Raw genomic sequence first — 12,379 nt, 5'->3', positions numbered from 1 at the left:
ACTTCTCTTCAGTGTAACTCCTGTCACCCCAGTATAGACAATCATCTCTCTCCTGCATCACTCAAGTAGCCTGGCAGCCAGTCTGCCTACTCCCATTCCCATCCCCTTTTAGTCACTTTTCCACATGGAGGCCAGCATCTTTTTGAAAACATAATCTAAATATACCATTTCTTGTTTAAAAATCCTCTTTGAGCTTCCTTATCTTGAGGGAAGATCTACCCATGCGTACAAAATTTAGAAACTTTCCCTGAGGTACCCAGTCCGAGACTTGAATTGGGTCCTTCTTCCTCTCTGTTTCCATTGCTGCTTTTCAGTCTCCTAGTTTCCATTTTCCCTCATCCCCGTTGGCCCTCACAGCAGAGTGGAGCTTGGGTTCTGAGATGAGTCTTAGCCTCCACTCCTTGAGAGCAGGGTCCCATATTTGTCACAGCCTTGCATTCCCCAACTTGGCTGTCAGGTCTCCATTCTCAGCAGGACACCAAGGCATTTTAGCCTTGGGAAACAGCGGGTACTGGCACTCCTGGCCCCTGCTGTGGATTCTCTTACAGCTCTTTTTGCCATATCTCTCCCCACACCCTTGAGCGGCACCATGGGAGTCAAGTGCCATTTAAGCCCCACCTGATTCTTCGGTTTCTGTTGTGGAGCCCACACAGAGGCTAAATTCAGTAAGCCTTCACCTGGCTGAGGTGGATAATTTCCTGCCATTGGTCCAACATCTAAAATCACCTTATGTGCCTTCTCTTTATCTCATGAAGATGAAGTCGCTCAGTCGTGTCCGACTCTTTGCGACCCCATGGACTGTAATCTACTAGGCTTCTCCGTCCATGGGATTCTCCAGGCAAGAATACTGGAGTGGATTGCCATTTCCTTCTCCAAGGGATCTTCCTGACCCAGGGATCGAACCCAGGTCTCCCGCATTGGAGGCAGACGCTTTAACCTCTGAGCCACCAGGGAAGCCCCTTGTATCATCCCTAAAATCCTGTCCCCAGAAGCGTGCTTGTTTTTTCTCAGCACACGGTACCTGCTTCCCTGAAGTAGCTGTGTCACCTTGACATGCACTCTACAATAGCACTACTCTGATTTTCCGGGCCTGCCACAGATAATCATGGCAGATTGTCCCCATTAGTCAGCCTGCTCTGGCTACATGCTTTCACTGTTGACCAACTCCTTGTCCATAGTTTGAAGAGGGGACTCTTTTTTTTTTCCTGCCATGCCACAAGGCTAGCAGAATCTTAGTTCCCCAACCAGGGATCAAACCTGTGCCCCCTGCAGTGGGAGCATGGAATTCTATCCGCTGGACTACCAAGGAACTCCCTGAAGAGGAGACTCTTGATGGTATAGTGGTACATCCCTGGGAGTTCTCCTTCCAGGTTGCCCCTTTTTTTCTCTGTTATGCCTCTTTGCCTAAACTAAGAAGATCTAAAATATCTGAAGGCTGTTAAGTATGGAACCTAAATAATTTCTTCTTGTCATAGTGTGATTCTGGCTGCTATAGTCTGTTGCTGTCAAGCCCTCTGTATCTTAGTGTTTCTAATGGTTTTAAAGCCCAGTCTTTAGTTGTAACTGATAAACTGTATAAAGGTAGTGTCGGGAAGGAACTGTGATAGCAAAACTCATTCTGCCCATGAATCCTTGAAAACCAGCATAGTCTCATTTAAGGTGAGCCTTAATTAGGGGTTTTGGTTTTTTAAAAACTTAAATTAGGTTTGACTTTTCTAAAACTGTTCTGTTGAAGAGAGGGTCCAGAGCTCTGACTCTCAGGGTGTCCCCAGGGCTCCTAGTCACATATTGAAAAGCACTGCTCTATGGCATTTTCTTAATCCACCACTTTAATAATCCTGTGTTTTAAAATGAGCTAAGGGTCATTTATAAAGGGGGTAATGAATGATCACACATATGAAAAGCATGTCATTAAGGGACTTCCCTGGTGGTCCAGTGGCTAAGACTCTGAGCTCCCAATGCAGGGGGCCTGGTCAGGGAACTGGATCCCACATGCTGCAAATAAAGATCTCTTGTGCCGCAACTAAGACCCAGCACAGCCAAATAAATGTTTTTTAAGGTCATTAAATTGGACTTTTAATATTGATTTTATTTGGACTGAGAAGCTATTGGTGATTTTTATTTTTGTATTTAATTTTCCCAAATCCTTCCTAGTGAACATAGAGCATAGAGTACATTTATGGCTGAATATCTTTTAAATCGTCAACAGTGAAGTATCTAGGATATCCCCTAAAGTGCTCTTTAAAAAGGACAGCATAACTGTATTTTGTTTACGTGTTTATACCCTGGCTTGTTCTATAGACATGAAAAGTCATTTACCAGATACTTATTGCTTACATACTAAGTTACTTCAGTCATGTCCAACTCTTTTCGACTCTATGGACTGTAGCCCGCTAGGCTCCTCTGTCCATAGGATTCTTCATGCAAGAATACTGGAGTGGGTTGCCAGCCCTCCTCCAGGGCCTCTTCCCAACCCAGGGATCTAACCTGTGTCTCATTATATCTCCTGCATTGCAGGCGTGTTCTTTACCACTATTGCCACCTGGGAAGCCCTGATACTTACTGAGAACCTGCTAGATGCAGGCAGTGTGCAAGGTGCTGTAGAAGGAACTGAGCCAGGTGCAAGTAGAGACAACGCAGTAAACCACCTTGTGCTAACAGTGGAAACACAAGGGCTAGCAATTGTAAGGTGCCCCTGCAGATTAGAGAGTTGAGGAGGAGAGGGATGAAAGCACACTGTGGACTGGGCTTTGAAGCACCATAGCTGGTGCTTTTTTCTGGGTTAGCAATCTGACATATATAAGCAACTACAAATGTGGCAGCACCCCAAGGGGGTGGGGGGGGAGAAGAAATTGGAACAAAGACATTCACTTCTCCTCTCCCTCCACCCTGCCGTTAAACGTTAGATGCAGCTATGAGCTGATGGTCAGAAGTCTTCATAAATCCTGTCAGTGTTGCAAATTAGACTGTAAATAAGTAACAGTAAAAGGTTATGTGATTATCTCTTAAGTGATTGGTAGACTTAAGTTGTTAAATATGGATGTCCTGCTGAGGATCAGAAGTTAATTACAGTGATGTTAAGTAATAGAATGACCCTCTGAGTTTTTGATACCTTGGGGAAAAAGTGTGTCAGTGTAAGAAGGACTGTATTGAGAGGAGCAGTCTGCTCATAGAGCAGCCCTGCTTTTACCACACGTGGTATTCTGAGCCTCTCACCTCTCCCATTTGTTCCCCAGGAAAAGTGTGCCCAGTACTGGCCCTCTGATGGACTGGTATCGTATGGAGACATCACAGTGGAGCTGAAGAAGGAGGAAGAATGTGAGAGCTATACCGTCAGAGACCTCCTGGTTACCAACACCAGGGTAAGATGCCTGGTGGGTGGGCTCCTCCCATAGGGAAAGCAGGGTCGCACCTACCTCTCTGATCCTCCTTCCTCCCAAGGAGAACAAGAGCCGGCAGATCCGGCAGTTCCACTTCCATGGCTGGCCTGAAGTGGGCATCCCCAGTGATGGAAAGGGCATGATCAGCATCATTGCAGCCGTGCAGAAGCAGCAGCAGCAGTCAGGGAACCACCCCATCACCGTGCACTGCAGGTACGCCCACCCCAGCCCTCAGGGGGAAGAGAGAGAAAGACACGAGAGGCAGGCAGAGGGGCGAGATGGGAGCCTCTATCCGACTCTGATGAAAGCCAGGCAAGAGCGGGATGTTGGTGAGACATGGCAATCAAGTTTGATGACTAGGTCAGGCCCAGATGATAAGAAAGGATCTTGGAGTTTGAACTCGACACTTCCAGTGCTAGGGAACAACAGTCCATAAGTTAAGATACTGGGCAGGGAATAGTGCTGGGGAAGGCGAACAAAGGGGAGACCGACAGTAGGGAAGACTAGCTGGGCAACATGGGAAGGCCTGCCTCCTTAAGAAACACAGGAAAAGAGAAAAGGGCAACTATTTTGAGAACAGTTTGAAGAAAAATGAATAAGACATAATTGTGAAAAAGAGGGGTGTCTTAGGCTGGGTATAGTTGCTGGTGTCACTGACAGAAGAAAGATAGTATGAGAACTATCTTTAGTGGAGAAGTGAGTGGATTTTGTTTGGGGCATATTGTTTGAGACTGCATTTTAGAAATAAATTTTACCATGCGTTTGTATTGCTTTTATAATTGAGGGAAGAGAATCTCTCTTAAAGGGGAAGAAAGTATATATTTAAAATTTCTGCAGATTTGCTCTGAAGATAGAATAATGAGCAAACGAACTTCTAGAAATGACCCAGTAAATGTTCTTCAGATGGCCAAAATGAAATTGTAATTAGAAGAATTGAAGCACTGTTTATAATAGTAAAAAATGGTAGGGACTTCCCTGTTAGTCCAGTGGTTAAGACTCCATGCTTCAATGCAGGGGACACATGTTCAGTCCCTTGTCAGGGAACTAAGATCCCACATGCCATACTGCACAGCCAAAATATAAATAAATAAAATTTTTTTAAAGATGGTAAATAATCTGAACATATTAATAAGGGACTGGTTCCATAAGCTCTGATACATCTTATACTACAGAGCTTCAGAAAATTAATTAGAATCTGTTTAGGTACTGGCTTGGAATAATCCTCTAGATTTATAGCTTAGTGAGGAAAGCAGTGGGAGACAAAAAATATGTGTGGTATATGCATAAATTATCTTTGGAAGGACACACAAGGACTTGATGACATTGGTTGTTTCCCAGGAGGAAACTGAAAGGATGAAGAAATGGCGTAGGAAGGAGACTTCTTATGTTTTGAACCTTTTGAAATCTGAACTGTGCTTATTTATTACACATACAAAAATAAATCATTCAAAAACATGTTTATAAGAAGAAAAAGTGGCAAAATATATCAGCTGACCCCATTTGACAGTAAACATGAAAAGATGCTAATTCTTACTAGCAACATGAGAAATGGAGATGAAAACATGGCTTTTAGCCCATTGGATTGACAAAAGGATTCCTTGACCTCGAAAAACACTCCTTGCCCATACTTTTCAGTGTCCCATGCTCCTCTCTCCCTTGGTCACCCTCCAGATTCTCTGGCTACCTTGCACCATGCAGGTGTGATAAGTGTATCTCTTTGTTACAGCGCGGGGGCAGGACGGACAGGGACCTTCTGTGCCCTGAGCACAGTCCTGGAACGGGTGAAAGCAGAGGGGATTTTGGATGTCTTCCAGACCGTCAAGAGCCTGCGACTGCAGAGGCCACACATGGTCCAGACACTGGTATGCTGCCCTGCCTATTTATCCATGCCACCACACCCCATCCACAGCTCCTCTCTGCCAGAGCCAGCTCAGAGGGAGGCTGTTCTGAGGGGCCTATCTGGTAGACAGAAGGCTGTGTAACCAACCGCAGACTCATCCTTCCTCAAGGTGCCTCAGAAAAGCAGAATAAGCTTTGGGAGGCAGGAGAGCATTGAGGGCATAGCCTAGCCCCCTACCAGTAAGAGATGCTGGTGGCCTCAGTGCAGACTAGAAGGGGTGCCCGTCAGGGCTCTTCACTTCTCCACGGGTCTGAGGTGGGGAGGACTCAGGAGTACCTCCTTTCCTCAGCTCCCTTTCAGCAGTTCTCTTGACAGTCTAGATGACCAGTAAGCATCGAGTGTGAGGACAGATGTGAACTCGTGTCTGACCTGTGAAGGGCTGGGACCGCCATCTGCACCTCCAGTCTCTGCTTTCTGGAGAAGGTGGCTTCACTCAGCCCGAAAAAGAAGGGTGTCAGAACTCTGCAGGCAGGCAGATCAGGGCTCAGGTGGAAATGTAAAAGTACTTATTTATTCTTAATTTTCCATTTTTTAAAGAACGGGTTTGTCAGGAGCTGCAGATACATTGCTCTCTTCAGTAACCCTGGCCTTTTCTCCCAACTTTCACTCTGCAGGAACAGTATGAGTTCTGCTACAAGGTGGTGCAGGAATATATTGACGCGTTCTCAGATTATGCCAACTTCAAGTGAGAGGCAATGAGGCCCCGTGGACAAGAGAATTGCCTTTAATATTTTGTAATATTCTGTTTTGTTAATATACCCCAAATTGTGTATATATCTTACAACTGTTTTAGAAATTGGTACATAGGCTTCTATTACCTATTAGGTGGAGATTTTATATGTAAATGTGTTAGCACTGATAGTCCTTTTTCCAATGTTTTATTGGGGAATTAAATAGTGTGATGTTTGGATTGATATCATGAAATCCTCTGCCTGGAAATTTGGCTTGATTGTTCTTTGGTTTATATCAATACATCTTTTCCTAAAGAAGAAACACAAAACTCATTCCAGGTAGCTAGGCATTAACTAAGAAAAAAAGCACAAAGTTATTAGAGCTCTTGAGGAAATTGGTTGTCCCAGTGTCCCCAGTCAGACCACTGTCCCCTCCTGCTCTGTAAATAATCTCTCCCCTCTCTACCCTTGACCCCTTCTCGTACTGCCCACATCCCACCATGGGGAGTAAAGGGACCAGAGTGATATCTCTGGCACCACACTAGGGATTATCAGGTAATAAAAGCTTTGACTCCCTGAGGAATGTCTCTCCCTTTGTGTGGGCTGGGGCAGTCACACTAGGGCTGGGTTGTCCTGCGCCACTCCTAGCCCACTGTTACCCATCTGTCTTAGCTGGCTGCAGAGAGGGCACAGTCTGCCTTTTTTCCAACGTACACAGTCCCTCTACCTCTTGGGTAGCTGCCAGCAGCCTTCTTTCACTCCCAGCATATCTTTGGTGCAGTCGTCCTAGCCAGCCTCACTCCCTAGGGAAGATGGCCTGAGTCCTTGCTCTTTCCCTAAGTGCAGGGGCATGGGGGAGGGGTGGCTTGGCTTTTGGCTTTGGGTCAGTTTGACCTCTCTAGTCCTTGGTGCTCTGCTGCAGAACTATCTGGATCATGTCACTTTGTCCAGAGTAGGTGTTCATAGCCTCATTTATTGTGTTAAACGACTCCCATTTCCTTTCATATTTGTCCTCATTTCCAGAACTCTTGTGTGGAAGTGCCTCAGATCCAGAGGTCATGTTGGTGGAAGTCTAGATCTCAGTTTGAGTCTGAGCATAACCTGTCAGAGTGTGTTAAATAAACTGGATGCATAAAATGGAGGAAAGATCAGCAGAGCAGCTGATCAGAGGGCCTCGGATTCCAGACAAACATTGAACATCCTTTTCATTTATTTCTCATGTAACAGTCTGCCCAGTCTAGAGACTGAGGATCCTCATCTCATGGTCCCAGTGACCCTTAGGCTGTTGTTCTCATCCTCATAGTTGAGGTCACTGTCTTTTCCCATGGAGAAGCAAAAAGAGCATGCGTAAGCAATTTCATTTTTAAGGACATGAAATAAAAATTGCACTTTTCACTTTCACTCATACCCTATTGGCTAAACCCTAGTCATAAGCCCACACTGAGCTACAAAGGGCGCTGGGAAATGTGGTCTTTAGTTGAGGGCAGAGCTAGGAGGGCGTGTCTGTGGTCTCTTCTTATGGTCAGCCCCTCACAGGAACAGGAGAAGAAACCAGTCGCCATGACTGTAAGTGCAGGGCTGACAAAGCCTTGCAGCCATCAGGGCATTTCTTGAGGAGCCAGGGACACCTTGGGGGCTGTCAGAAGTGAAAGGTAGCACTCCAGCCTGGCCCATGGAGGCATGCTCAGAGATCAGTGGTGCCATGCTCCCAGGAGTATGTAGGACTTAAACTGGACCTGAGAGATGCTGGAAGTTCAGATGAGTGAAGAGGAAAGGTCAGCGGAGCAGCTGATCAGAGGGCCTCAGATTCCAGGCAAACAAAGATGCACTAAAGATGGGACCCAAGTTATGCCCCACATATTCAGGATGTCTGCAGGGAACAGGGGCACCACCACAGATCACCTTCTGAAAGCTTGCATGAGCTAAGTAGTATAAGTCGGTACATGTACTCTGGGCCTCCTGTAGGAAGCAAGGAACTGCAAGGGACAATAAACTCAAAAGTCAATAGGTTTATAAGAAGTGGGGATAAATTAAGCAAAGACAAAATCTCAAGAATTTCTGTTGAGGGGTGCTATGCTTGGGAAGGAAACCCTGTCTCTTTGCATACTACCTCTTGGTGCCTCTGTGTGACCATGTCCAAGCCCATGGAAGAGGGCAAGCCTTGGGGTCAGCAAGCCATGCAGCGAACATATCCCCAGGTTGCTAAACAGACATCTTCAAGCGGGAGTTATCCAAGCCCTTTGTTCCCCTTCTCTCCCTCATCGCTCCTTATCCACCTCTCTTTTCCTGTTACTCAGGGCTCACCTGGCATCAAGAGACATAAACTGGACAGGCTCAAAGGGAAGTGTATTGAGGCTCACGTGGCATAATTATGTGGGAAGGGCAGGGGAGCCCACTTCACCCAGAGCCTACCCCTCAGCCTGTCACCTGTGACCATGTGCAGCGCACTCCCCAAACCTCTGGGACCTGCCACACTCAGAGACATCACTTCATCAGATAGTCTCTGTGTTGGGTTTTCCTTCATCCTCTACCCCCACCCTCAGTTCACTCCCACACATTCTTTTTTAACCCCTTCATCCTCAGTGCTGAACCCCAAGGATCCAGTCCTGTGCACTAGCTCCGCCTTGATGTAGTGACTGCCTTCCTCCACAGCCCCTTCCTCAGAGCTCAGGCATTCCTGCAGTCTGTATTGTGGACCCTGAGTCTTTCTCCAATCCTGAGCTTCCAGTCCATACGCCCTGCTTCCTGCTGTGAGTCCACAGGGTAGCCCAGAGGCAGCAGACTCAGGCTTCCCATACTCAGGGGTTTGCCCAGTCACCATAGCCCACTGCCCTTTGTGCAGCCTCCAGCATCCTCTGCCCCCACCCCCATCCCAGCTCTACTTCTACTGGGCACCAAAGCTACACAGACCTCCCCAATACACGCGCACACACACTCACGCTCCCCCAATAGGTCCTGTGTTGGGTTTTCTCATTTTGTTGCTTCAGTTCAGTTGCTCAGTCGTGTCCAACTCTTTGCAACCTCATGAATTGCAGCACGCCAGGCCTCCCTGTCCATCACCAACTCCGGGAGTTCACTCAGACTCACGTCCATCGAGTCAGTGATGCCATCCAGCCATCTCATCCTCAGTCGTCCCCTTCTCCTCCTGCCCCCAATCCCTCCCAGCATCAGTCTTTTCCAATGAGTCAACTCTTTGCATGAGGTGGCCAAAATACTGGAGTTTCAGCTTCAGCACCATTCCTTCCAAAGGAAGGGCACCAAAGCTACAGAGCTCCCCACTACACACACACACACTCCCCCAATAGTTCCTGTGTTGGCTTTTCTCCATTTCGTTCCTTACCATGGAGCACCCACTGCAGCCCTGTTGCCAAGACTCTAGCTAATGCTCTATCCTTCACCCAGGCCACCTGCTGAGGAGGGGGAGAAGGTGCCCCAGGGAGGGTGCCGCTCTGCTCCTGCAGCACCTGAGCATTCAACTCAAAATTGCTTTTCCAGCTGACTGCAGCAGTCCCCAGACGAATGATGTGGCCTCAGGGCTGAGTATAAGTTAAGAATTCAGTGGTGAACAAATGACTTTGTGTCCTGTTGAGAAGGATACAAGGATGAACTATTCCAGAGTTTATAATCTGGAAGCAGACAGCAAATATTCCTAAAAGGCTGAGTATATGGCCAGAGAGAAAAGGACCAGAGCTTCCCCTGGGAAACTTAGTTCATGTTTGGATTTTTCAGGCAAGATAACACTCAAATTACCGAAAAATAAAAGCACTCCTGCCGGGGTCCAGCCCTGGTGGATCCAGGGTAATTTGAAGGGGAGATGGAATCGGCGTCCTAGGAAAAAGCTATTTAATTAGAAATATAAAGAGAGATTAGAAAGGAATAGTGTAGTAGGAAATATTAGTGGAGAAAAAGAGGCTGAATAACTTGGTTTATGTGGAATACCAAGAAAACTCCAGAACAAGGAATTTGCACCACCTACGTAGGCCACAGGCGTCTTTCCGTTCTCCTGAAGGAGAGGAGACACTGAGGCCTCCCCGGTCAGATCTTAGAACCCCAGGCAAAATTAGGCTTGGTGAGTACCCACGCTCAGATGGGAATTCAGCCAGAAGGGGAAAGAAAGAAAGACACGGGGGAATCAGCCTTTCCAGAAACTTGATCATTTTCTTTATTTTCAGGTTTGCTTATATACTTTTTGTTATACATAGGGATGAATACAGAGTCACGTGGGGTCAGCAGACCTGACCTTTATCAAAATCAGGTGCTTCATATAAAAGTATACAAAGGTCTTAGGGGTTTTACATCATCTTCTGGCCATGAGGCCTGCTGACATTTTATGGCCCTTTCTGATAATGGTCAGTCAACCAGAAAACTTTTCTTCCAGGGGTGATTTTTTCTTAAACTAGGCGCCACCCTCCAAAGGTACCAGATGAAGTTGCATTCCTATAGGGTGAGGGTGCAAGGGGTTATAATAAAGAAAAGAAATTTACTTAGCCTAAGGTTTGACATGATTAATATCAAAGGTTAATACTTACTTCTATATGCTAGTTATATTCATTATAAGGGCAGGGAATATGGAGATTTAGCAGCAAATATTGGCCCAACAAATGAAAAACCCTTTACCAGCATAATTTCTAATCAACCCACTATACTATACTAATAATTTTCTAACTTCTCAAAAGAGTCTGTATATAGAAAGTTTAAAGCATCTCGTGCCTCTCATGGTTGGGAGGCTGTAAACAATCACATGTGGCCGGACGAACCTGCTCCGGCAGGCTAGAGAACCTTCAGAGGAGTTTGTAAGTTGAAACACTCTTGTCACGCCCAGGAATTTTTATTAACTGAGGCTGCAAGTTAACTCCTTCTCTGAGAGAGGTGGGGGGGGGTCAGCCCCCCGTAAAGTCAGAGGTATCAGTGAGAGCATAAAACAGTAAAGTAGGCACTCTGGTTTTGGGGGTAGATGCTCGGGAACAGGGCGTCTCCTGAGGCTTGATCTCGCCTTTGCGTAATGCCGAGCCTCCTTCCTTATGACCTTTGCCACGGGCGGAGTTCCTCACGCTGGCTCCCGGCACACTCCATTCCTCTTTTAAAATGAACACCAGGGCCTTTGAATAAAACATTTTGTAATCCCATACCAGAATTAAGCTAGTTTACTGAACTTAGTCATTTTCACTAAACCCACAAAGCAAATGTTTCCAATCCCAAAGAAAGGCAATGCCAAAGATGGTTTGAACTACCATTCAATTGCACTCATCTCACACACTAGCACGGAGAAGGCAAAAGCAACCCACTCCAGTATTCTTGCCTGGAGAATCCAGGGACAGAGGAGCCTGTTGGGCTGCCGTCTGTGGGGTCGCACAGAGTCAGACATGACTGATGCGACTTAGCAGCAGCAGCAGCAACACACACCAGCAAAGTAATGCTCAAAATTCTCCAAACTAGGCCTCAACAGTACATGAACCTAGAACTTCCAGATGTTCAAGCTGGATTTAGAAAAGGCAGAGGAACTAGAGATCCAATTGCCAACATCTATTGGATCATAGAAAAAGCAAGAGTTCCAGAAAAACATCTGCTTTATTGACTATGCCAAAGCCTTTGACTGTGTGGATCCCAACAAACTGGAAAATTCTTCAAGAGATGGGAATACCAGACTACCTTACCTGCCTCCTGAGAAATCTGTATGCAGGTCAAGAAGCAATAGTTAGAACTGGACATGGAACAACGGACTGGTTCCAAATTGGGAAAGGAGTATGTCAAGGCTGTATATTGTCACCCGGCTTATTTAACATATGCAGAGTACATCATGGGAAATGCCAGGCTGGATGAAGCACAAGCTGGAATCAAGATTGCTGGGAGAAATATCAATAACCTCAGATATGCAGATGACACCACCCTTATGGCAGAAAGCAAAAAGGAACTAAAGAGCCTCTTGATGAAAGTGAAAGAGAAGAGTGAAAACGCTGGTTTAAAACTCAACATTCAAAAAACTTAAGATCATGGCATCTGGTCACTTTATGGCAAATAGAAGGGGAAACAATGGAAACAGTGACAGACTTCATTTTCTTGGGCTCCAGAATCACGTCAGATAGTTTCTGAAGCCATGAAGTTAAAAGACACTTGCTCCTTGGAAGAAAAGCTATGACAAACCTAGACAACATATTATAAAGTAGAGACATTACTTTGCCGACAAAGGTCCATGTAGTCAAAGCTATGGTTTTTCCAGTAGTCATGTATGGATATAAGAGTTGGACCATAAAGAAAGCTGAACACTGAAGAATCGATGCTTTTGAACTGTGGTGCTAGAGAAAAGACTTGAGAGTCCCTTGGACTGCAAGGAGATCAAACCAATCAATCCTAAAGGAAATCAGTCCTGAATATTCATTGGAAGGAGCGATGCTGAAGCTGAAACTCCAATACTTTGGCCACCTGATGTG

General features: G+C 46.0%; 1 protein-coding gene across 3 annotated transcripts in view; it reads left to right on the top strand.

Annotated features, from left to right (window-relative positions):
* PTPRA (protein tyrosine phosphatase receptor type A) overlaps positions 1-6,451 on the top strand; it is a 135,359-nt gene extending 128,908 nt beyond the window's left edge. For all 3 annotated transcript variants that reach the window (XM_068987405.1, XM_068987403.1, XM_068987404.1), the window contains 4 exons: positions 3,237-3,362; positions 3,442-3,593; positions 5,107-5,242; positions 5,895-6,451. In XM_068987405.1, the coding sequence (XP_068843506.1) occupies positions 3,237-3,362; positions 3,442-3,593; positions 5,107-5,242; positions 5,895-5,969 (489 nt within the window). In that variant the 3' untranslated portion in view covers positions 5,970-6,451. The remainder of the gene's footprint in view (positions 1-3,236; positions 3,363-3,441; positions 3,594-5,106; positions 5,243-5,894) is intronic.
* Positions 6,452-12,379: the final 5,928 nt, after the last annotated feature.

The sequence above is a fragment of the Capricornis sumatraensis genome, chromosome 15 (genome assembly GCF_032405125.1).
Source record: "Capricornis sumatraensis isolate serow.1 chromosome 15, serow.2, whole genome shotgun sequence".
Classification (NCBI taxonomy): domain Eukaryota; kingdom Metazoa; phylum Chordata; class Mammalia; order Artiodactyla; family Bovidae; genus Capricornis; species Capricornis sumatraensis.
The sequence above is the reverse complement of the archived record's forward strand: the minus strand, read 5'-3'. Positions and strand labels throughout refer to the sequence as shown.